Below are 22,488 nucleotides of genomic sequence, written 5' to 3'. Positions count from 1 at the left end.
AAGCTACTCTAAACCCTGGTTGCTCATCTAGGCAGTAGGAAAAAACTGCCATAATAACAAGCTTGGAAGTACACACAGCCCTAAACTGAACTGGCCTCTTGCCTTCTGTTTTAAGCATAAATCACAAGTCAAAATGAATTACATACAAATCCAGTTTGCAATGGTCCGTTACTAACCCGCCTCATTGGAACGAGCCGGCGGCATGTGGGTTGGAAGGGAGCCCATGGCATCCCCCGTGCTATCTGAGATTGCAGCCCGCCTGCCAAACGGGCCCCACATGAGAGTCCACAGTGGCTCACTTCAGGGGTGGGGTGGGGTGGGGTCAGGGGCTACCCTGAGCAGCTGCAGAAGCCCAGCCAAGGCCCAGGAGTACAGGCCTTCTTCCCCCAGGCCTCCAAAGTCAATCAAGTGTCAAGAAACTGTCATCAGGAGAAATGTTTCATAGGTGAACATAAGTGTGACCAAGAGCAGACAGTGGGGATTTTCCAAAGAAATAGGGAAAAAAAACTTAACATGGGCCACTCACCAGAAAATAGAGCCAGCAAGAAGCAGGAAGGGTATCAGGTTAATATTTTAATCTGTACATCACATTTTTTTTTTTTTTTGCAAACCATTACGCTTTTATTTAAATTAACTTTTTCTTGCAAAATATTCGTTTCATTTTTCCAACAAAATCTTATAAAGGCAAAAATAAAATTTTATTTTGGCAAATGTCATGAAGTCGATACTGGCAGCATATGGAGTTAGTTAAAAATAGACGGCAACTTCTAAATATATTCAAGAATTTTTTTCTGAGCATAGTCAAAGACAAATTTTCATTTTAAATGTGGCTCCACCCAATGGAGTTTTTTTTTTTTTTTCTTTTTAAACATCATTTTCTGTAGGCAGAATATCATAAGAACACAACTTAAATAAAGGGTCACAAACACTGCAACTGACTTAGTAGCCCCTCCTCATTTAGGGCTGGAAGTCAAGTTAAAATCCTGCCATCACAACCTTGCTGGCTGCAGGCTATCAGGGATGGTGGGTGGCACACCGCCTGCCCTCCTGCCACCAGACCCAAGTCCTGAATGACTGGGCCACCTGCTGAGGAACCTGCCCTGGGGTTCTGCAGGGCAGGCAGCAAAGGTCTCAGGATTTCCATCACAGCCCGGTGCGGAGGGAAGGCATTTAGTCAGGGAGTCTTAGGTAGATGCCACCCAGTGTGGAGCTTATTGCTTATGATACAATAAAGGTTGCTTCCTCTAACCTTTTCTGCATTTGAAAGTGTATTTTTTTTTTTTAATTAAAATGAACTACTTTTTTCTTTCTGAGAAGAGCCCTTTGCTGAGAAAACCTCATGGGCAGGCTGGGGAGCCCAAACCTCTCAAATGCACCATGACCCCTAAACCAAACCCAAGAGCCAAGGCACAGCTTGCTATCCTGGTTGAGTTTCACACAGCTGGCCATCAGCCAGGTCAGAGACAGCTGATATCTGCAGCCAGGGAACCCTCTTCCTCTGGATCGCATGCCAATGAGCCTAGAGCTGGAATCCACTGGAAGCACATTCTCAAACCTCACTTTGACCTGAGTTCACCTGAAGTTGGACTGGCCTCTGTGTGCCCTGTCCTTCTCCCCCTACCCATACCCACCATCCAAACGGTACCTGACTGCACGTGCAGCTACAAAATCCTGCATCCTTATCTTTCCATCCACTCAGCCCTTGAGGTGAACATTATAAAACATATTCTAAAATACAATGTCAGTATTTCATATTGTGTATCAAAAGTGCCTTTGTCATATGTAAAAAACGGAGTCTGAACTAAAACAAGAGAGTGTGTGTTAGGACCTAGCCATATGGTGACCGCCCCATAGTCTGTGGCTCTTCCATCCTCCGGCTAGAACCCCTGTTTAGGTGGAAGGGGTTTACTTGGGGCAGGAAGAGCAATCTTCTTGGAGGAAGCTGATTCCTTTGGGCCTCTGGCTTCAGACTTCTCCTCTGCATGCTGGGTCATGGATCAGTCACTGCCCGGGCTGGTGAGAAGCACAGGAGACAATGAAGGCCTGCAGAACCCCTGCCCATGTCTAGAGAGTGGGTGGTGGGCATGTCTATGCATACAAATGACAAGGAACAGCAGACAGGCTGACAGAGAGCAGCACAGAAGGGGGCTCGGGCAGTGCGGCTGCTGCTGGGGGACCTCAGCTTATAGGATTCATGGTGCTGTCTCCCCCGTCCCTCCACCCCCAATCTCCAGTCTAGGGAGAACATCAGATGCATGCAAGCCCCCAGATGGGTCCCTGCTGTATAGGGCAAAGGGCCCAAGCAAAGAGGACTCTGCAGTCCAGTTCTGCTCCTGTCTTTCCTCCATTGAATGACTTTGGGTAACTCCCTCAGCCACCATGGGCCTCGGTTTTTCTAATCCAAAAACGAGGTGATTACATACATCTCCTAACAAGGATGCTGGGAGAATAAAAGGAAATGTGAATGTGCTCTGAAAAGAGCAGTTAAGGCCCTGGGGACACCCAAAGCCAGGAGGAACGCCTATACAGGTGTCATCATATTTAGATCTCTAGGAGAAAACCACACACCCTACAGAAGCCCCAGCAGCTTCCCTGCAGCCTTTACAAAGGACCCTGCTGGAACATTTCCTCCTGAGAGCCTGGTCAAAGCAGGCTGACCTCTTACTTCCCACACTCAGCCTGGCTGGAGCCTGCTGACTGCTCCAAGTCTGGGGAGAATGCCCAGGCCGGCAGACACCTGCTGAAAGTCATGTCCTGCCCCCAAACCCTCACTCTCTGTCCCTCATTTCACTCTTCTCCAAACACCTACAGCTCCTGGGTGCAGCCCAGACCAGTCATGAGTGGAGATTAAGAGCAAAGGCTCTGGACTCACACCAAAGGGGCTCAAATTCTGACTCTGATACTTATGAGCTGTGACTCCTTGGGCAAGTCATGCAAGGTCTCTAAGCTTCATTTCTTCATCTGTAAAACAGGTGCTACTGTCTTCATGGGGCTGGTGTGTAGATCAAAGAAGATGCTTAGCACAGTGCCTGGCACTTAGTACTCAACAACATTAACCATAAATGTATACAAAGGAAGAAAAGGGGAAGAAGCCTACAAAATGATGAGAAAATGTCAAGGAAAGGACTGCCAAGGGTCGAATCCGACCCTCCTCGGTCAAGAGAAGGCAACTGGGCTCACAAGGAGGGTCCAGGCCAATAACATGCCACATAACTGGACCAGACACCAGGTCTCCTGACTCCTGGTCCAGTGCTCCTTCCCCAACCCCACACTGCCTCTCATCACCCAGTGCTCACATGGAGAGGAGTTAGCAGGTATGGTGCCAGAACATTCTCTCTGCCTAAGGGCAAGAGAAGCTCCCCTTTCTCTTCCTTCTAAGTTGTGCAATGCAAGTGACTGCAAGAGCAGTCCCAGCCCTTGCTCTGACACCAATTCACTGTGCGACCTAGGGCAAACCCTGTTCCCTAGCTGGACCTTAGTTTTCTTTATCCGTAAAACTGGACTTTTTTCATTCTTTCAGCTCTTTGATTTCTTTGACAAAATGCCCCGAGAGGCTGAGATCTAACTCTTCTTCTCCAGCCCACCAAGGCTGGTCTGCCCTGGTCCTCTGGGACATCGGGCTGCCTGCAGGAAGGAGAGCGGGGGGTGAGGGGTGCAGTTCTGGCTCTTGAGGTTCCAGGGAGGCAGAAGGCCTGGATCACACAATCTCCATTAAGGTTCGAGCTCCTACCAAACATCCCTCTCCTACCTGCCGACAGGTCCAAGACAGTCCCCCGAGCAGCCGCTTTGCCGATGGAAGGAAGCATCAGCAGGTAGCACTGCAATTATCTCTGCAGCAAGGGGAGGCTGGGAGGGGGCATGCTCCGTACTAGAAGAGGGGTGGGGAGCAGCGCAGGGGACATGCCACACAGGGGCTCTTACTTGGCAGGTGTTAGACAAAGGTGTAGTGGAATCCGTTGCTTAAGGGGGGGTAAGGTGGCGCCGGCCTGGAGGACAAGGGGGCATTAGGCAGGAGGTGGGCCAGCTGCTGCGCTAGACGGGGCACACAGGAATTAAGCAAAGCGTTAGACTCCTCATCTGCTCCTGCAGCACTGGATGCCCCATGGGGCAGGGCAGGTGTAGCATGGGCCCCACTGCCCACCACTAATGGCCTGGGCTCGGGGCATATCCTTGGGGGTTGGCGGGGGCCTGGCTGGGATTGGCCTGCAGTTCTCAGATACATCTCTGAGATGGAGGAGGGAGCAAAGGTGAGGCAAGGCTGTAGCAGATTGTCACTCAGAAGAGGAAATGAAGGAGATCCTGCTAACTGGCCACAGGGTATACGCATCTGATGGTGATAAGGAAGCCGAGGATGGTAAACCTGAGTTAGAGCAAGCATAGGCCAGCGAGGAGGGCCCTGTACAGTGGGGGAGTAGCCCCTGCTGGAAACCTTGGCATGAGGAGGAGCTCAAAAGTTGCCGAGATGGGCTGCAGGGAGCCCTCAGATGATCAGGAGGAAGGGCGTGGATGAGCCATCTTCTGTCTACACAGCCACAGAACACCACACTGACCACCTCTCAACCCAGTGAGCATGTCCTCGAGGGGAGAGAAGACAGCAGGGGTTTGGGAACTGTGTGTGCAAGATGGGGATGCGGGGAACAATCGCTTTCTGCCTTCACCTGCCCTTCCTCTTGTCTGTGGTCTGTCCTATGGTTTCCTGAGGTGATGGTGAAGATCTGACCCCCAGATCAGGTCCCCAGGGCCAGGCACATCAGGGCCCTGCAGGCTGCAGCTTGGTCACTACCAGACCCTCTGACCAGGGTTGGTGGGCTGGTGGGGACTGGGTGACACCACTTTAGGCTCATGACTGCCCCTTCCCTGGAAAGCTAGAGCACTCCTGATGAGGGGCACCACCTAGATACACAGTGGTCTCTGCATTTGGAGAGAAAAAGCACTAGGGGAAATGTGAGAGCATACACAGGATGGGAAACATGGGGAAGGGAGAGAGGAACCAGAAGTTTCCTTCCTGGCTGGTCAGAAAGAAAGCAGCCTTTTACACACACACAAGCACACATACACACACGCATGCACACTTCCACCCCATGGTGTTATTTTCCTCCATTGGTCAGCGAAGCCCAACCTTCCCAAGTACTGCTTTCTGGCACAGGACAGTCTGATAAAGTGAACAATGGCTTTGGTTTTGAGCAGGGATGCCAGGCCCCCTTGCTACAGGACCCCTCTTTTGCTTTGCCTCAGCAAGAAATCCTAGTACCAGTGACCTTCCTGTCCCCTTCTTCATGAGGTCAGAAACCTTAGCCTGAGTCTCATGGCTCAGAGGCCTGACAAACCTGTTCTTAACTGGCAATCTCAGAGAAAGGTTAAATCAGCCCAGCTCCCAGATTTAAGAGTGAGCTAGAGACATCCTCTCCCGGGACTTTCCCCTTGTGCTCCTGAGCTGTGGTTGCCCCAGTGCCTCCTGCCACTGCCTGACCTCCCCAACTTCCCCATCCAACCCTGCTGTGCTTGCGAGATGTGGCAATCTCTGGTCGAGAGAACACATCACTGGTCCTCCACCACTAACCCTGACACCTGGTTTTCCACTGGGATGGGCCATGCTGGGCTCTGAATCCCAAGGAAGAGTGGCCCAGACCTGGGCCTTGGAGGCTGGCACCCGTGGCCTTACCTGCCACCTGCTTACTGCGCTGGGAGGCCTCGGAGGCCAGGGCATAGGAGATGTTGATGATGCGCTCCTGCTCCTGCAGCTGCGAGTCCAGGTCAGCCATGCTGTTCCGGTCCTGGCCTGCTGGCGGCTGCAGGTTACACATGCTGCAGGAGGGCCAGAAAGCAGGCTATGGACCCTCGCCACCCCGGGCATCAGCCACAGGAGTGCAGGGCCAGAGGCCTGGTCAGCAACAACCTGGCCCCGAAGGCTCTCAACTTTTTGAGAGACACCAGATGAAAACAGGGGTATTCTGCCTAGACAAAGGTAGGCATGCTTATTCCCAACCCCTCAAACTCTCACAACTTGGTTCTTCTTTTGGGAGGGCCACAGACCTTAAGTTAAAAGCTCCAGGTTGAAGCTCCTATTAAAACCAGACATGAAATGGTTATGCTAGCTCGGAACAGGAGGTTTATAGACAACAGGTTTACATTTTTGAGGCTGTGGAGGGTTAGGGGACAGGAGAGCCGCTCCCTAGAGCTCCATCCCAGCCTCCAGGGAGGCTGCAGGGCTGCTGCAGAGGTGGAGAAGAGGGCAAAGCCTCTGGCACCATCTGGACAAGGCCGTGGCCTCTGGCTCTGGCTTCCGGGACTGTGTGAAGGCATGTAGGACCTAAAATGGGGAGAACTATCCCAGGGGCTCATCTCCAACTTTGTACACTTCCCTGACATGCTTGGCCCCATCCCACACACTTGCCAGCGTCACTCAGGAGACGGATTTGGGGGTGAGGTCCCAGAATGGGGCACCTCTAGAGTGCCTCATAACTTGCCGTTGACTAAGCAAGCTTCCCTGCTGATCTGCCAGTGTCAACCTGCCTCTTCCAATGCGCAGGGCTTGCCTGAGATGAAGGCACCCCAGCCAGCCTGGCTCAGGGCCCACATGGTTGAGACACCCCTGGGGTTGGGCCTTGTGGGCTGTCAGGACTTGGACAGAGTTATGGCTGACCTTGACCGGGTGAGGATGTTGCGGATCTTTTCGGCTTTGCGGTACCGCTCCTGCAGCTCCTCAAGGCTGGGAGGCTCTTCAGGATCCAGCTCCACATAACGCTCAGGGATGGAGACCTTTTCTGGTTTGGACAGCTGAGAAGTAGACCAGGAAGTGGTAAGGAGAGGCCCAGATGTTTGGGACCTGCTTCCTCCCATCCCAGCTACCACCACCACCACCATCCCCCCAACACCACTAACACCCCACCCATGAGGAAGCATACTGAGTCCACAGAAGAAAGTCACTTCCCAAGAATACAAAGAGAGTCAATTGTGAAGCTGGGATTCAAATCCAGTTCTGACTCCCAAGCCCATGTTCTTTCCACTATACCAGACAATCTCCTACAGAACGAGGTCAGGAAAAGGGATAAGCCTAAAACAAATAGACTAAAAGTTCTCAGGGCAAAGGTATTAATCCTCAAAGCTACGCACACAGCCTTGTGTGATCTGACTCCAGACACAATGATTCAGCAACTCCTCAAGTTCCCCTCCTACCTCAGGACCCCTGTTCCTGCTGCTGTTTCCTCTTCCGGAAAGTTCTTCCTTTGGCTCCACTGACTCCTCCCTGCTGGAGAAGCCTTCCCTGATCCCCAAGTCACGCCCTCCCCATTATGCTCTCTTATTTTCTGTTCTCCATTGTCTCCCCATTGTCTAATGCAGGGACCTGGCTCTTAGTAGCACTTCAGCAAAAACTCCTTGAATGACTGGGTGGGTGGGTGGCCTGGTGGATGAAAGGAAGCGAAAGTGTTTTCTGTCCCTACGAAAGTTCTCTTGACCTAGAGGCAGCCATGCTGTGTCTATTGCTTTCCAGAGGAAAAGGCCCCCAACTCCTCCACACTGGCATCTTGCACAGGACAAATGCAACTTGACAAACTCTTGGTTGGACAAAGAATTGCAGATTTTTTTTCTCTTTGATCTATAAAAGCACATTTTTATGGGGTTTGTTGAAGCTTCTAAAAACATGCTAAATCAAACCCCAGGACAAATCTATACTTGGATTTAAATCCACTCTGGTGAAAGATGGCAAGAAATAAGCTCTTCTCTGATATTTCCAATGAGGGCAGATCTAGAAGAAGGAAATAGATTACACTATAGCAGAAGAGATTTAGGTTAGAGATGAGGAAGGATTTTTTCCCTGGCTGGCAGGCCAATTAGGACACTACAGAACACACTTCCACTGCCAAGGGAGGGTTCGGAAGCTTCTTTTGAGAATCTGTGAAAGTACAGAACTTTGGCTATTTTAAGTGCTGAAGGGAAAAGGTCTGAGGGCAGGGGACTGGCCTCATTAACCCTTGGAGCCCCAGCTGACCCCAGAACTCAGCAACACCATACATGGACTATTATAAGCCCACGTTGCTCCTTTGTTCCCAAAGGCCACGCGAGCGCCAAGACACGTAGAAAACATGGGTAAAATCTGCCGTGGGTAGGCCTGCCCCTGCCTCTTAAAAACAGGAGGAAGGTTCTAAGAGACTGTCACAGCTCCTCTTTGGCACTCATTCTCATATCACACAGAAGTTTTGCTGAGGAATTACCTAAATCTATCCTGCGTGTGGTGAGCGCATTTCCTCTCATGCCCTTTCAGGGAAGACCAAATCATCGAACCAGTGTTTTCAGGACATCTGTGGGCCACTGTGAGGCTCAAGTACTTAACAGTCTTGGTAAACATCAAACCTATAATGTTCCAAGCCCTGTGCTACTGTACCCTGTGGTACAAAGGTAAACCAAACGGCCACAGACTCTGCACTCCAGAGCCTACAAATGGCACGATATAGACCACAGAAGACCACTCTATGGCTTAAAGACCCTGAATCTGTCACCCCCGATGTCTCCTACCTCTTCCCCTGAGTGGAGACATTCCTGGTTGGTTGAGATCCAGGGGCTCCCTGCTTTCCTGGGCATGCCCCATCATGACACGTGAGCCACCAGAGGGCGGCAGAATAATTCAGAGGAGAATCACGCACCGCCTCCTAACCTCGGTCACGGCTGGAAATTTTACTTGTGATTTTCAAACCTGCATTATGTCCCCTAGTCTGATTGTTCAATTACTACATCACGTGCCAGCCACATGTCAGGTCCTGTTCTTACGGCTTTCTAGTCATTGATAATAATCCCGGCAACATATTAAGTCACTTAATCCTCACCACGGCCTACTCTACTGTTGAAGAAACTGAGGCACAGAAGAGTTAAATGACTTACCCCAAATTACACACGCACACAGAGAGACAGAGACTGAGACAGAGAGAGAGAGACATTGAGAGGGATTGAGAGAGATTGAGGGGGGGGGTTGAGAGAGATTGATTTGGACCTACATCAAAAATCCTGGGATCCTTTTATTGCTTCAAGCAATATGGATTGACCCATTCTCCTTGGTCACCTTGAAGCTGAGCCTTGTCTCCATTCAGGACAAGACTCCCAGGGCCACTGGGAACCCAAAGGGGTGCAGTGGGGTGGGGCATGAAGGAAGCCCCTGCCCTCACCTCTCTGCTGATGTCCAAATCATAGTCTTGAGGCTCCAGGTCCAACTCGGTGACAGGCATGGCCTGCACTCTTAACCAGCCATTCTCCTCCTTGTCCTTTCTTTCCCCTCGCACGGCCCGTTCCAGCAACTGCAGGTCAAAGTCCTGCTCGCGCTTCCACTGGCAACAGAACAAGAGGGTTAAAAGCAGTCGCTTCCTGACTGCTGACAGAGTCATGCCAGTCCCCTTCTGGATGGTCCTTGCGCAGCAGGCATTCAAGTCCTTGGGAAGATGGGCCTGTGATCCACTAGGGAAAGCTGTGTGGCTGTAGACCTCAACCTCCTCATCTCTAACCAAGGCAGCAGTTTTGTGGCACTGAGTGGTCCCTTCCATGTGCTATAACACTATTTGTGGTGGAGAACAAAGCCTCTGTTTCCTTCACATGGCCTGTTTCCAGATTGCTGACTTCTCTCTGATCTGGGCCACCAGAAGGTTTAAACATGCACTCCCAGGGCCCATGGGTGAGCCCAAGGATTTTGTATTTGCAATGGTTCCCAGAGATACAGAAGGCCCCTGGGTCCAAGCAGTAACCCCAAAAACAGAATCTGGGGCAGAGCTACAGAGGATTGAATTATCCTTTCTGCTGCCCCACAGCTTGTGGAAAGCTTTCTGATTCAGAAGCCACATGTCTCAGGTTTGGAAATAATGGAAAAACAAGCCCTCTGAGGCCCGGTTTTAGCAAACGGAATAAGGAAAGCCTAAGAGCCTCTCTAGTGGGTACTCCCAACAGGATACAATTAGGGTGGGGGGGATATCACACCCACAGTGGGGCTGGGGAGGTCCAAGCAGAAGCAGTTCAGGACCAATGAGGCAGGTAAACTGCTGTGTAAGGTGTTTCCTTTAAATTAAGAAAGTAAAACCTAGATCATTTAAAATTGAAATTAATCAAATGAAACTGCAAGGCTGTTTCACAGCAATGATTTTTTAACAAGCAGCTCTTCACAAGAGGAAAAATCTAACTGGACTACACTCTGATTCATGTGCACCTGCTCTACGGCAGCCTTCCTAGTCACCTGTGGCCTGCATCTTCGGAGGCCATTAACCCTGAACAGATTGGTGAGAACAGGGAACAGGTTCAAACCCTCTTCTCATGAGCAGGAAGGAGCAAAGTATATGCTCTGCAAAATGCTTATCCATCCCAGGGAGCCGCCTTCCTACCACCCCATCCACCGCACAGAGCCCCAAACAGTCACAATTGCCTTTGATGCCACCTCAAATCTCCCCAAACTCCAAACCCATAGCCATATCAGCACATTTCACCCATTCATGCACAAGCTCTCAGTAGTGATTCTAAACCAATGTAATAGCTCTTAGGTGATGATATTCCAATTACAGTTTGAAAGGATCAGGCACTTGAAGTTCCAGGGATGAAAAATTAATTTAATGATTTACAAAGAAAACACACATTTTCTTCAGTGCTCACAAGTGCCCCAAATAGAGATGAGGCCTCATTTAAGCCCAGCCTGATTGTTTCCACAAACAAAAAAGGATCACTAGACTCCGATGCATCCTGGGGAAGAACCACGCCAATCCATTATCATCAGGCAACACGTTTATTGGCGTCGATGCAGAGACTTACACAAGCCTTTTTTTTTTTAAGATAAAAATTACAAGGTATTCAAATCACGATTTTTAAGTAACCTTTCTACATTTGAGACATCAGGTTGTAAAAGGTCAGTGTTACTCCATATGACATTTGCTTATAAAGCTTAAAACTTACCAAGTTTGCAGCTTTTAAGGGAATGGGGTGCCTTTTGGGTTTTACCCCTTTGGTGTATGAGCTAATAGCTGCAGAGAGGCCCTCTCAATACAGAACATAGTATATTTTGTTATCCATTCCAGTTATTAAATACCAGAAATACAAAAGGTTTTCCATAAGAAATGTGCGATGGGACTGGAGGCATTAAAACCAAACAATCTTAGACTTGGTAGAGCTTATCCAAATGTGCAATCTGTGAAGTCCATGTCTACTGCCCAGGTGGACGGCACGGACTTTGATAAATTTGCAATGCCCAGACCTCTGCCAATGACCATGGTACTCGGGCAGCGGGGTGGCTCAGCCTTGCGGGGTGGCATTTGGGGTGAGTGGATTTACGAGTCAGTAGGGCTGCAAGACGGGGGGCAGCAAAAAGGTGAATCACATCTGGGGCGCTCACTAGGCTATGGAGACAAGAGCTGCTGTTATAAGCCTGGTAGCAAAGAAGACAGGCCAGTTAGAGGAAGTCCAACACAAATTAGAAGCTTCTGTAAACACAATCAGGCAGGATTAGAGGGGCAATGAGCAGTAACACTAAAAGCAAGAGAGCTTGTGCAATGAATTAGGGAAAGAACAGTCAGGCTAGAGGTCTAGGGAAACCTGATTCCAAACGACAGGTAAAAAGTCAAATGGAATGTTTCCAAAAGGGACCTAAGGCGACTGTGGGCAGCCACAGCGCTAGGCAGTGGCCCAGGACAGCACAGGTTCTTGAGCTTTAATGGGCACCATGAGGCCTCTCAGCACCACAGCTATGGGGACCACCAGCCCTCAGGGTCAACCAGTTGCCCCCACAGGGCATCTGCTTGGAGGAACAGAAGGCTGGTTAATTTGCTCATCAAATCATATCACCATCTTCCTTCTCCACTCCTCAAACCCTATGTTCCCCGGTCCTCAATTCAGCTGAGAGATTCCGAATGCTGGCAAACGCCTCTCTCAAGCTGCGTTTGGAAGACCAAACGGATGCTTCCTCAGGTCCTCTGTGTCATCCTCACTCCTGCCCTGGCTCTGGGTCCCTCTCTGACCAGGTCACACTTGCATCCTGGGTCATGGACAAACAACCCCATGGGGTGTTCTCTGAACCATCTGGGTCTACAGCCCACTCTCTTGGGGGGCGGGACGTGCTTATGTTTGGGGGAATCGGGGAAGCCCTGCTCAGCTTGAGGGGAAGCTCTGCTCCCTATCCCAGCCCCACCTGCCTGAACCCTCCTAACATACTGAGCCGAGATCTCCAGGGAGCGCGTGGCTGAGGTAGCGGGAGGAGGGGAGGCCCGCCCTCTCTCCTTGACTCAGCGTCCTCTTGCGCTCCCGGACCAGGGCCTTCTGGTGCCGCTTCATGCGCTCAAGCTGTTCCTCTGCGCTCATCTTGCCTCGCTGGTGGTCCCCTGAGTAGAGGCGCTCCAAGGCACTCTTGGGTCTCTGTGGAGGAGAAGGCCAGAGACAGGCAGAGCAGCTGGGCTGGGCAGAGGGCAGTCTCCCCGCTGGCCTCGCTCCCCTTTACTCGCTCTCTCCCGCACACACGGTCATTCTAGTGGGGCCCCTTGTGGCCACAGAGAACCACTTTCTCTAAGCACACACATGGCCATGACACCCCAGCCCTTAACAAGCTCTCTGGACAGCACCCCATTCTGCAGCTGCAGACACTGAGGCCCTGGTCTGTTCAATCATGCACACTTGCCTCATGTGAGGGGCCAGAGCCCAGGGTGCAAACTCCCTGAGTTCCTTCCCACAACCCTGATAAGCTGGAGAGAATGCTGGGGATCCTTGGGAAACAGAGGACAGTCTGATGCTGCTGCTGGCAGGCGCTGCCTTTCTTGGTGGGCAGTGGGGAAGGCATCACTAAGCACATGGTGGCAGAGCGACCCTGAACCCAGGAGGGGCTGAGGTCACCTCCAGGTCAGGCTTACAGGATTGCCAATCACCATCCACCTCAAAGCCCCTTCCTCTGCACATGAGGAAGCAATGAGCTCCCCAAGAACTTCTCAAGGCCACTCACAGGGAAGGTCATCTTGCTGCTGTCGGCATTTGGACCCCTCCGGAGGGTGACGTAGGGAGCAATGGTGGATGACTGCTGGAGCCTTGACGTGGATCCTGAGAGCCCTTAGTGAAGAAAGAGAGGTGCAAGCATACTCACGGTGGGTGACAGGCCCCAGGCCTCTCCTTAATAACCCCACTCCCATGAGGGGGACCAAGAGAACCCAGCCAACCTCCCACTCTTCTTTCTTCTCTTTCACCTCAAGGCCTGGAAGAGCATGGCCCCAAAGGTTCAGGATGGGGAACCAGCCCAGGGGTGCCCTCTGTCCTGATGGAGGACAGTGTTGCTGCAGATCTGTGGGCCTTCCTAGGCTTCCCTCACATGCAGAAGACCTGGGCTGCTTGGCAGACGGAAAGGAAGGAGGGGCAGGAATGTCCTTTATCCCTCTTCTTCCTGATGAACTCTTTTGGATCCTGCACAACCCAACTCAAATGCCCACGTTGGTGAAACCATCTCAGAAACCCCAGACAGAATTAGTTATCACCTATATCCTACAGTATATTCACTGGTTATTGCTCTGACCATAGAGTCAACGTACCAGCCTTCCTGACTAGTTTGCACATGCACTTAACTCCTGGCTGGCTGAATGAATGAAGGGAATGAGGGGGGCATCAAGCATTTACAGAGCATTTACTATGTAACAGGCAAGTGCTATAGTAGGTATTTTATATAGAATTTGTCACAATAGCCCTACAAAGTAAGCTACATACATTGTAGAGGTAGGTAATCTAAGATTCAGAGAAGTTAAAGAGCTCCTACACATGGCTAAGAACATCGTTGATCACGTGTCTACCATGTTCTGGGTGCTATGGCTTGGAGGTATTATCTCACCCTGGCTGGTCTGGCACCACTGCCTGAGCTTTCTCTAATTGCAGTGATTCTTGGTGGTGGTGGTAACTGGACATCTGGAAATAAGTGTCTCACTGACTGGGGATACCACTAGCATTTACTAAGTGGAGAAAAATGAATGATAAATGTCCTGTAATGTCCAGAGAATTCCAGGCAATCAAGAACTTCCATGCCTAAAATAACATTAACACTGCCACTGATGAAGGGACCAGGGCACGATGCCTAGAGTTGCTGTGGCCCCAACTCAGCAAAACCTGGATCCAGGAACCCGCTCAGGCCACAGGCCAGCAAGACAGAGTGGTGGGCTGAGGCCACATAACCCATAGGTGCTGCAACCATGGCTGTGTGTCCTTCTGCTTCCATACCTGGTGAATGGGAAGAAAGTACTTGATGTGCCACCTGGGAGAGCAGACAGGAGGACCAAGTGAGGAACGATGAGGGAAAGCTGCTGGCCTGCTCAGGGGTCCCAGGAGGCCCAGAGGCAGAGAGGCTGGGGTCCTCTCTCTTAGTGGATTTCTGAGGAAGAGGGTCTGGCTCCAGGGAAAATGGGGTTTGGACAGAGCCTAAGGGCTCCCATGCCCAACTTGAAGGAACAGGGGAGGAAAGAGAAGGATGCCCAACTGAGGAGAAAGTATGTTTCAAGAAAGGATGCATGGAGCGTTAGAGTGACATAGAAGAGGAAAAAAGCTCTGGAAGGCGAAACATGGCCAAGCTGAAAGTCCTTGCCCAATATCCCCGCCTGCAGGGGGCAGTGCTTAAAAGCACAGCCTCTGGAGCCAGAAGGCTGGGATTGTATTCTGGTTCCATCACTTATCAGCTAATTGGCAAGTTATTTAATTTCTCTAAGCCTTAGTTTCCTTATCTCTAAAATGGAGATAATAATAGTACTTCCCTTATAGGAGTGTTATGAATATTAAGTTATACAAAGTGCTTAAGCAGTGCCTGGCCTTACGGCAATTGCTATTATTATAGTTCCTAGGGACAGATGCAATAATAGTGGATGTGCGCCAGAGGAAGAAAGGACAGGCCTTCCCTCCAGCCTCCAGCAGGCGCAGAGCCTCCTGACAAGCTGCTGTCCATGTCTAGGCCCAAAGCTTGGGGGCTAGGGTGATTCCGTGAAGACACTGTGAAGGGTCTTGCCTTACCTCTGCCTGGCAGCGTCTGGTACCTGCTTTCAGGGCCCACGAGTCCCAGGGAGGGCTGGGCCATGTCTCCGCTGAGGGTCGCCAGCTCAGGCTCACTAACGTATGACCGGAGCTCCACCTGTGGGCAGAGGCCGAGGCCACCACACCTGCCCAGGTGACTACGCAGCCCCCAGGCCACCCTCCCTCTCCACCCCCTGCAGTGGGGCAACCCCGGGGTCCCCCCACCCTGCTCACCCTGGCGTCCCCGTTCACACAGTGCCCCAGCTCCCGGTCTCGCTTCCTCTCGTCCGACTGCCGCTTGAGGCCCCGCACGGAAGTGTGCCGGATGATGGTGGCCTCCCTCGGCAGAGGTGGCACGGCCGGGGGCTGCTCCTCTGGGCTGTAGAGTTCAGGGAGTGGAGGCCTGGGAGGTGCCTCGTCTTCCTGCTCAGAGAAAGAGCCAGAACCAGTGCCCAATGAGCAGGAATTGAAGGGAGGACTGCTGAGTGGAACAGCCACAGTGAGGGTCAAAAGGTTGGAAGAGGCCACCTCGGAGCCACAGAGCAGGGCCACCTTAGCCAAGGTGAGGTAACGTTTCCCCTGGCTGTGCTGTGACGGGGTTGGGGGTGGGCTTGGGGGAGATGCTTCTGCTTCATCCCTCTTCTTGCCTTTGAGTCACACATTTGCTGTTTTCCAAAGTGTTGCCTGCACACCTGAACTCAGGTCTCCTGGGAGTAGGGCTCTTGGCACCGCACCAAATTCTCACTCTGCTTACCTGGAGTGCACCATAGGAAGAGGCAGGCTGGCAACGGCGCTTCTTTGTAAGTGTATGTTGGCGCCTCCTTCCTGGAGGACAAACGTCCATCCCACTCCACAGTGTTTAGACCAGGCGGGTTCACCGGCCTTGCCCAAACTCTGCATCCTTCAGCAGCTTGGGGATCTGAGCAAGGACAGAGTCTGCGTCCTCCTGCCCTTTCTATCAGAAATGTGCATGGTTACAAAATATTTGATCCTTCATGACTCAGGGACTGAACAAGCTGTCGGGATGAGTGACTCACTGTCTAGCACTCAGCAGAGGCCAAGGGCTATGAAGAATGTAATTATTTTCCTTGAAATCCCCTGCCTACAGTGCTTTCTGAGGCTGTCGTTTCTCTATGTCTTCCTGACTGCCATGAACACCCACTCCTGCAGACTGGTGACCAAGCACCCTCCCTCCTCCTAAACTTGCCCTTTCTTGGTCTGATTTTGCTTTGTTTTCCAGAATTTTGCAGAGGTCAGGAAAGGGCACTCCAGGATTGCTTTGCAAAGGTTTATCTGCCTCCTTTTAAAGCAACACATTTCATTAATTGTGGAAGTTAAGCCACTTGCCTGAGACAGCCACCAGACCACCAGGATCAGTGGTTTCCAACCTCGGCAAGACCTCAGAATCACCAATTTCTAAAAAGCTCCCCAGGGGGGGAAAAAACCCAAAAAACATTGATTGTCTTTGATTGGAAAATAGTATATCTGGAGAATGAGGGTGGGAAGGAGATCATTTATTATATACTTTTAAAATACCTTTTGTTTTTGTACCCTTTGAGAGGATTATCTACTTTTTAAAAAAGGTGTTAGATTCAGGGAAACAAGCCAAACAAAAATGAAAGAACTACAGCTACATACAACAAAGTAGTTGAATCTCACAAATATAACATTGAAGAAAAGATGCAAGATACAAAAGAATAAATAGAGAATTACATATTGGCAAAATGTAATCAAAGTGTTTAAGGATGCAAACATAATGTATTTTTTATTGTGTGTGTTTATATATAGATATATATATATATATATAAAGCAAGGGAATTATTATCCAAAAAGTCAAGATAGTGCTTATCTCTGGCTGGGAAGGAGTATCCTGGGCTGGGAAGGGACCCACAGGCCCAAGGCTTCTGGATGCTGGCAGAGTTCTAATTCTTGGTCGGGGTAGTGGTATGACATGGACGGTCCCTTTATTATTATTTGTTAAATTATATATTCATGTTTTATGTCATTTTCAGGATGGATATTATTGTTTCACACAGACAAATGTTAACAATAAACAAATAACAAAAATTGGTAAAACTGATAAACACTCAATACATTACTGGAAGGAGGGGAGAGAAAACCAAGTTGAAAGAGCCCTGCCCTAGCACCTCAGAGGACCAAGCTGCAAGGAGGAACCTTTGCCGTCATCTATTCCAAGTTGTTGTTCTGCACAGGGGAAGCTGAGGGGCTCAGAGAGGGGATGGGACTCGCCTGAGGGCAGTGAGAAAATAAGGACTGGGAACCAGGCATTGCACCCCCCAGACTAACACTTTTTACTTTTTCCCTTTATTCTTCATCCAGCGACAGGCATCCTGCCTTATGCCATCAACCATCTGATCCTGACATTTCTGCTGGTTGTTTTGTTATTTTCTGCCTCCTGTTTTATGGCTGGCACTTCAGTCTGCCTCTTAGATTTGGGGTTGAGACGGAGGTCTCAAGTTGAAGAAATTCACAGTGACTGGCTGGGTAGTAGGCCACACCCTGGGTCCTGGCCCCTGTCTGCCAGCTCTGGGCCCTGAGCTGTGGTTGGAGGCAGGAGGACGGGAGGGTCAAGCATACAGGAACTCGTGTGCTTCACCCAGTGCTCTGTACTGAGCTCCTCAGTGGTCCCAGGTGCACATGGTCTGGGTGCCCCAGGCAAGGTTTGTTAGTAAAAACCCAGGGGCTCCCACTCCACTGCTGTGCCTTCCCTGTCATTTGGACCAGACCCCTGGTACTCTTCAGTCAAGGCTGGACTAGCCCTAGAGGTACAGCTATTACTTTGACCACATCTTCTATTTCCCTTAGGTCTCCTGTATCCCCAGACTCTGCCCAAGGCTTGGCCCCTTCTATGCCAGACAAGCAAGGTGCTGGTCCAGTCAACCTGAGCTGAATGTCCAGTTAGATGGCAGTTAGCACAGAATAAGAGAGAATGGTCAGGAGATATGGGCTGGATCTACAAAGTCAATTTCAACACACTTGGGCCTCAGTTTTCTAATCTGTGAGATGGGACACTGTTCTTCCTATTGACACTTCAGGAGGTTAATGTGAAGACCACATGCATCTTTACATCCTGGCACACTGCTCTTCTGCTGGGATGAGCTCATCACCCACAGGCTGTGTAACTGCAGGGAAAGCCCTCCACAGGTGTGCACAGAGGTCTGCCTGGTGCAGGCCATGAATTCCACCCAGACTCTGCACAGCCACTTCTCCTTGTTGTTGGGCCTCAATTTTCCCATCTCCAAAATGGGAGGATTGGACTAGATCATCTCTAAAGCCCTTACAGCTCTGAGAGTCTGGGACCCAGTGGTAGGGTAAATCCTATGTGTTAACTGCTGAGACTCACTTAGGTCTCTGGCTGGTTTTTATTTCTCCAGGTTTTCCCGAGAGCTTCTCTCCTGAGAGAAGTTGATCTTAGCCAGAGAGGAAATGATGCCACTGTGCTCCGGGTCATCAGTACTTACAACTTTGGGCTTCATCTTGGTTGGTGATTGAAGGGGAGATGTCACTTTCCTCAGCTGGGGTGGGTGAGGTCGGTACGGCACGTAGGTTTGCAGCTGGGGAAAGAGTCGAACCTCTAGGGGGGTCCGCACAGGGCTGGTTGGAGGGCTGGGTTGCATGGGTGGCTTGTTCTCAGAAGTCGAGAGTGAAGGCACAGGTGGGTGAGGAAACAAAGGCACTGTTTTTCTCTCTAAGGGACATCAAGGGGGCAAAGTATGAGTTGGAACAAAGACCCTCTTCCATGGAGGACAAGTGGAGTTAGCATCATGAAAACCCACCTTCACAAAGCTGACCTCCCCAAGAGCCATCCTACCCACCTGAGCCCTGGCCCGCAACACCCGTGTCCCCACCTCCATTCCAGCAAAGGCAGCCAAAGCGGAGCACCAACAACCAGGAAGATGATCTGCTCACCTGGATTTTTGACCGATTCCACCAGGATTCTGAAGTTTTCTTTATTTGCACTCAGGCCTGCAATGACATCTTCAATCCTCCACAGATCCTTCTGTATCTGTGATTTCTCCTGATGAAAACAAAGTGGTGGTTCATTTCCTTCTTGGCTACTTATGAGGAGTTTCTTAGGACTTATGCCATGATTTCAGACAGAGTCCCTCACCTGGGAGGTAACATTCCCTTTGGAAGCCACCCCCAGGGCTCACACCAAGCCTGCTTCACAGCTTCTTGGGGGAAGTTCAGATATGAAACAGTCTAAGGTCTGGGGGAGAAATTTCAGAGTAGCTTTCACAGTCCAATTTGTCTGTTCCCACCTAATTTAAAACTAGACTATCTTATACAACTATGGGAGAAGGGAAAGAGAGGCAAGCACTAAAGGCTAGGCCATCCCCAGAATATAAAGAGCATTTTTAAAAAGACAGGAATGGATCTTAGGATTTGAGGTTTAGTTAAAAGCACAAGGGACAATGGAATATTATCTGGCAATGAAAAGGAATGAAGTACTGACACATGCTACAACATGGATGAACTTTGAAAACTTTATGCTAAGTGAAAGAAGCAGTCACAAAAGGCTGTCCACTTATACAAGAAGTCTAGAATAGGCAAATTCATAAAGACAGAAAATAAGTTAGTAGCTACCAAGGACTGTGGGGAGAGAGGGATGGGGAGTGACTGCTAATGGGTTCAGGGTTTCCTTTTAGGGTGATAAAAATGTTCTAGAATTAGACTGTGGTGATGGTTTACAAACTTGGGAGTATACTAAAAAACACAGAATTGTATGTTTTAAAAGGTTGAATTTTATACTGTATGAATTATATCCCAATAAAGCTGCTATTTAAAAAAAAAGTGCAATGGGGAAAGAGCTAGAATACATGATGGTATGCACACTTTGACAGTTTAGTTCTGACTAAGATCAGAAGAAGCCCTTGAAAGAGGTGAGCAGGAATCTGTTGTGGTCAAGGGATTGTGGGCATCTTTAATGGGGTTGTTTAAACATCAGACGTGGTATGCCTTTGATTTTTAAGTTATAATAGGGGGAAAATGGTATTGGTCCCATCCCATGGACTAAAAGAAAGGAAGGCTTCACACCCCTGCCTTTCCCCTCAGGGCACCTGGCTATCCGCCTATTGGAAGTATTCTTGCACTGCATAGTTTGTGTGGACTTGCCTGATTCTGCAACTAGATGTGCTCCTTGATATATCCTCCACAGAGCCTGGTACTGAGCAAGTTCTCAGTACATGTATGTTGAATGAATCAAGGACAACCACATAAGATACCCTGATCAGAAGCTTCCAGTCCCCAGGGGGCTCACGCTCTCATACACCCTTCACCCTTCCTAACACCAAGGCACATCCTCAGAGCCGACAAGCAAATAAGGGACTTGATGTTCAGTTTCACACTAAAGTATGAGTATCCTAAGGCAGATAAATGTGTTATTGAACCCAGAGTGTGTAAGTTCACAGGGAATCATCTCTAGGTCTGAGGTCCCTAAACTGAGGATTATGAGCAGGTGAAGGAACATGGAATTAAAGCCAACCCTCTTCTTCCTCCCAGGCTATGCTCCTGCCCCCATTTTTCCTTTCCATTATCCCTACATGTAAGAGATGAGCATAGTGGAACAAAGGCCCAAGGACCCCAATATTTCCCCAGGGGCAGTGGAATTTCAGACCTTAATGAGAAGGTGAGAGCAAGAAGGCTTCTCTACTGCCTTCTGCAAAGGCTAGAACTCATTGTCTGGAAGGAGGGACTAAATGCCTACAGGTAGCCTAACGTATCCTTGTCTCTTACACCGTTCCCTGGATGTTCAATCCCCTGGCTCCCCTGCCCAGATTGCTCTGAGGGTCTTCATAAATAAAGCCACTTTATTTTACTGAAAAGGCTATGAATTTTCTCACATCCAAACCTTGATAAATGGAGGCGAGTTTCCAAGTCCCATTACTGAGAATCTCCATGTGAGACTGCAAGCACATCTCCAGTGTTAACGATTTATCTAGAGTTCTAACAGTTTGGGATTACACCAAAAACGCTAGCAGAGAGCTTGCCCAAAGCAGGGCTTTGTGAGCTTCCCAGGTCACCGTGGCACTCAGAGAAAACATGAGCAATGCCACAGGGCTAGGCAGAAATCAAGCTGTGTGTACCGCACTCCAAACTGGCCCTATGTGCTGGTAACTGGGAGGCTAATTTCTCCAGGGAGCCTGTAACAAGACCTGGAAGGAGAAAAAAGCACTCTAGGCTTGCTATATGTTAAATCACTATGAAACAAGAAATGGGAGAAATATGAATGGCCGATAATCATATGAAAAGATATTTAACCTTACTGGTAATTAAATAAATGCAAATTAAAACAAGATGTCATTTTTCACCCAGCAAACCGGTACAAACTAAAAAGACTGATAACATCAAGTATTGGCAAGGATGAAGGCAAACAGTTTTAGTACTTTCATTCACTGTTGCTGGGATGGTAAGTTGGTGCAGACTTTTAGAGGTCAATTTGGCAGTATCTATCAATATTTAGGATGTGCACTCACTTCATCCCAGCAATTCTACTTTTAGGAGCCTATTTTAGATAAATGCTTGTAAACAAGCTTGAAAAAGCAGTTACATGGATGCTCACTGTGGTACTGTTTACAAAAGCAAATTGGAAATAACATAAATGCCCATAAAGAGGGATGACTAAATAAAGTATGGAACCTGCAGACTATGAAATACTATGCAGTAGCTAAGAACTACTTAGAACAGTGCTGTCCAACAAAAGTTTCTGCAATGGTGTAAAGAGACTATAATCTGTGCTAAGCAATATGGTAGTCGCTAGCCACATGTGACTACTGAACATTTGAAAAGTGTCTAGTGTGACCAAAGAATAAGTTTTTTAATTTTATTTAATTTTAATTAGACAAATTGGACAGCATACACTTGGTGATGGAGGTGGGGGGGAGAGTATACGTATTTTCCTGGAAAGACTTTTACAATATAAAGTTAGGACAAAAAGCAAGTTGCCAAACAAAGCTTAAGTATGATTCTCCTTAAGTAAACCTTTCCCCCCTTCCACAATAAAGTACATGAACCCATGTAGATGCATGTTTGTAAATGCACAGAAAATGGCCTGGAAGGCTGCACTGTGGACTGACAGCACTGATTACATATAAAGAAGGTGATGGTATCGGGGCAGAAAGGGAGGAAGAGCAGCTTTGGTTTCTTACATTTTGTTTTTGCTTCTCATTGTTTGGCCTTCTCAAGATGTATTCACATGTTATTTGAGAAATCATAGAAATATAAGGAATGAAAAGTTAAAAATAATTACTGCAAAAATTAATGTGGATCATTGAGGTCCAAGAAGATAAGTACAAGAGAACAGGCCAGTTTAAGGAACTTATAACTAGAAACAATCATTTGAAGGATTTTGTCACGTGATTCATTAAGTCACATGAATGAAGAGCCTTGGCTAGAACTAGTTCATCTATTAGCAAGCCCAACACCAAAACGGGCCTAGCACTGTCCTGATACAGGAGAAGCCACAAATAATTCTTGTTGAATTCAAAT

At 49.2% G+C, this 22,488-nt stretch overlaps 1 protein-coding gene across 3 annotated transcripts in view; it reads right to left on the bottom strand.

Moving 5' to 3' along the window:
- Positions 1-798: 798 nt before the first annotated feature.
- Positions 799-22,488, bottom strand: part of PLEKHA7 (pleckstrin homology domain containing A7) — a 256,736-nt gene continuing 235,046 nt past the window's right edge. Inside the window, exons 18-28 of one of the 3 annotated variants that reach the window (XM_037839324.1) lie at positions 18,910-19,018; positions 18,462-18,688; positions 15,214-15,402; positions 14,980-15,097; positions 12,947-13,050; positions 12,169-12,369; positions 9,159-9,317; positions 6,644-6,777; positions 5,663-5,805; positions 3,922-4,032; positions 799-2,013 (exon numbers count right to left, since the gene is read on the bottom strand). In XM_037839324.1, coding sequence (XP_037695252.1) covers positions 3,932-4,032; positions 5,663-5,805; positions 6,644-6,777; positions 9,159-9,317; positions 12,169-12,369; positions 12,947-13,050; positions 14,980-15,097; positions 15,214-15,402; positions 18,462-18,688; positions 18,910-19,018 — 1,485 coding nt within the window. In that variant the 3' untranslated portion in view covers positions 799-2,013; positions 3,922-3,931. Of the gene's footprint in view, positions 2,014-3,921; positions 4,033-4,094; positions 5,806-6,643; positions 6,778-9,158; positions 9,318-12,168; positions 12,370-12,946; positions 13,051-14,979; positions 15,098-15,213; positions 15,403-18,461; positions 18,689-18,909; positions 19,019-22,488 lie in introns of those variants that run through there. The other 2 variants (XM_037839325.1, XM_037839323.1) reach the window with 2 other exon arrangements.

This window comes from Choloepus didactylus, chromosome 6, assembly GCF_015220235.1.
Source record: "Choloepus didactylus isolate mChoDid1 chromosome 6, mChoDid1.pri, whole genome shotgun sequence".
Lineage (NCBI taxonomy): Eukaryota > Metazoa > Chordata > Mammalia > Pilosa > Megalonychidae > Choloepus > Choloepus didactylus.
The sequence above is the reverse complement of the archived record's forward strand: the minus strand, read 5'-3'. Positions and strand labels throughout refer to the sequence as shown.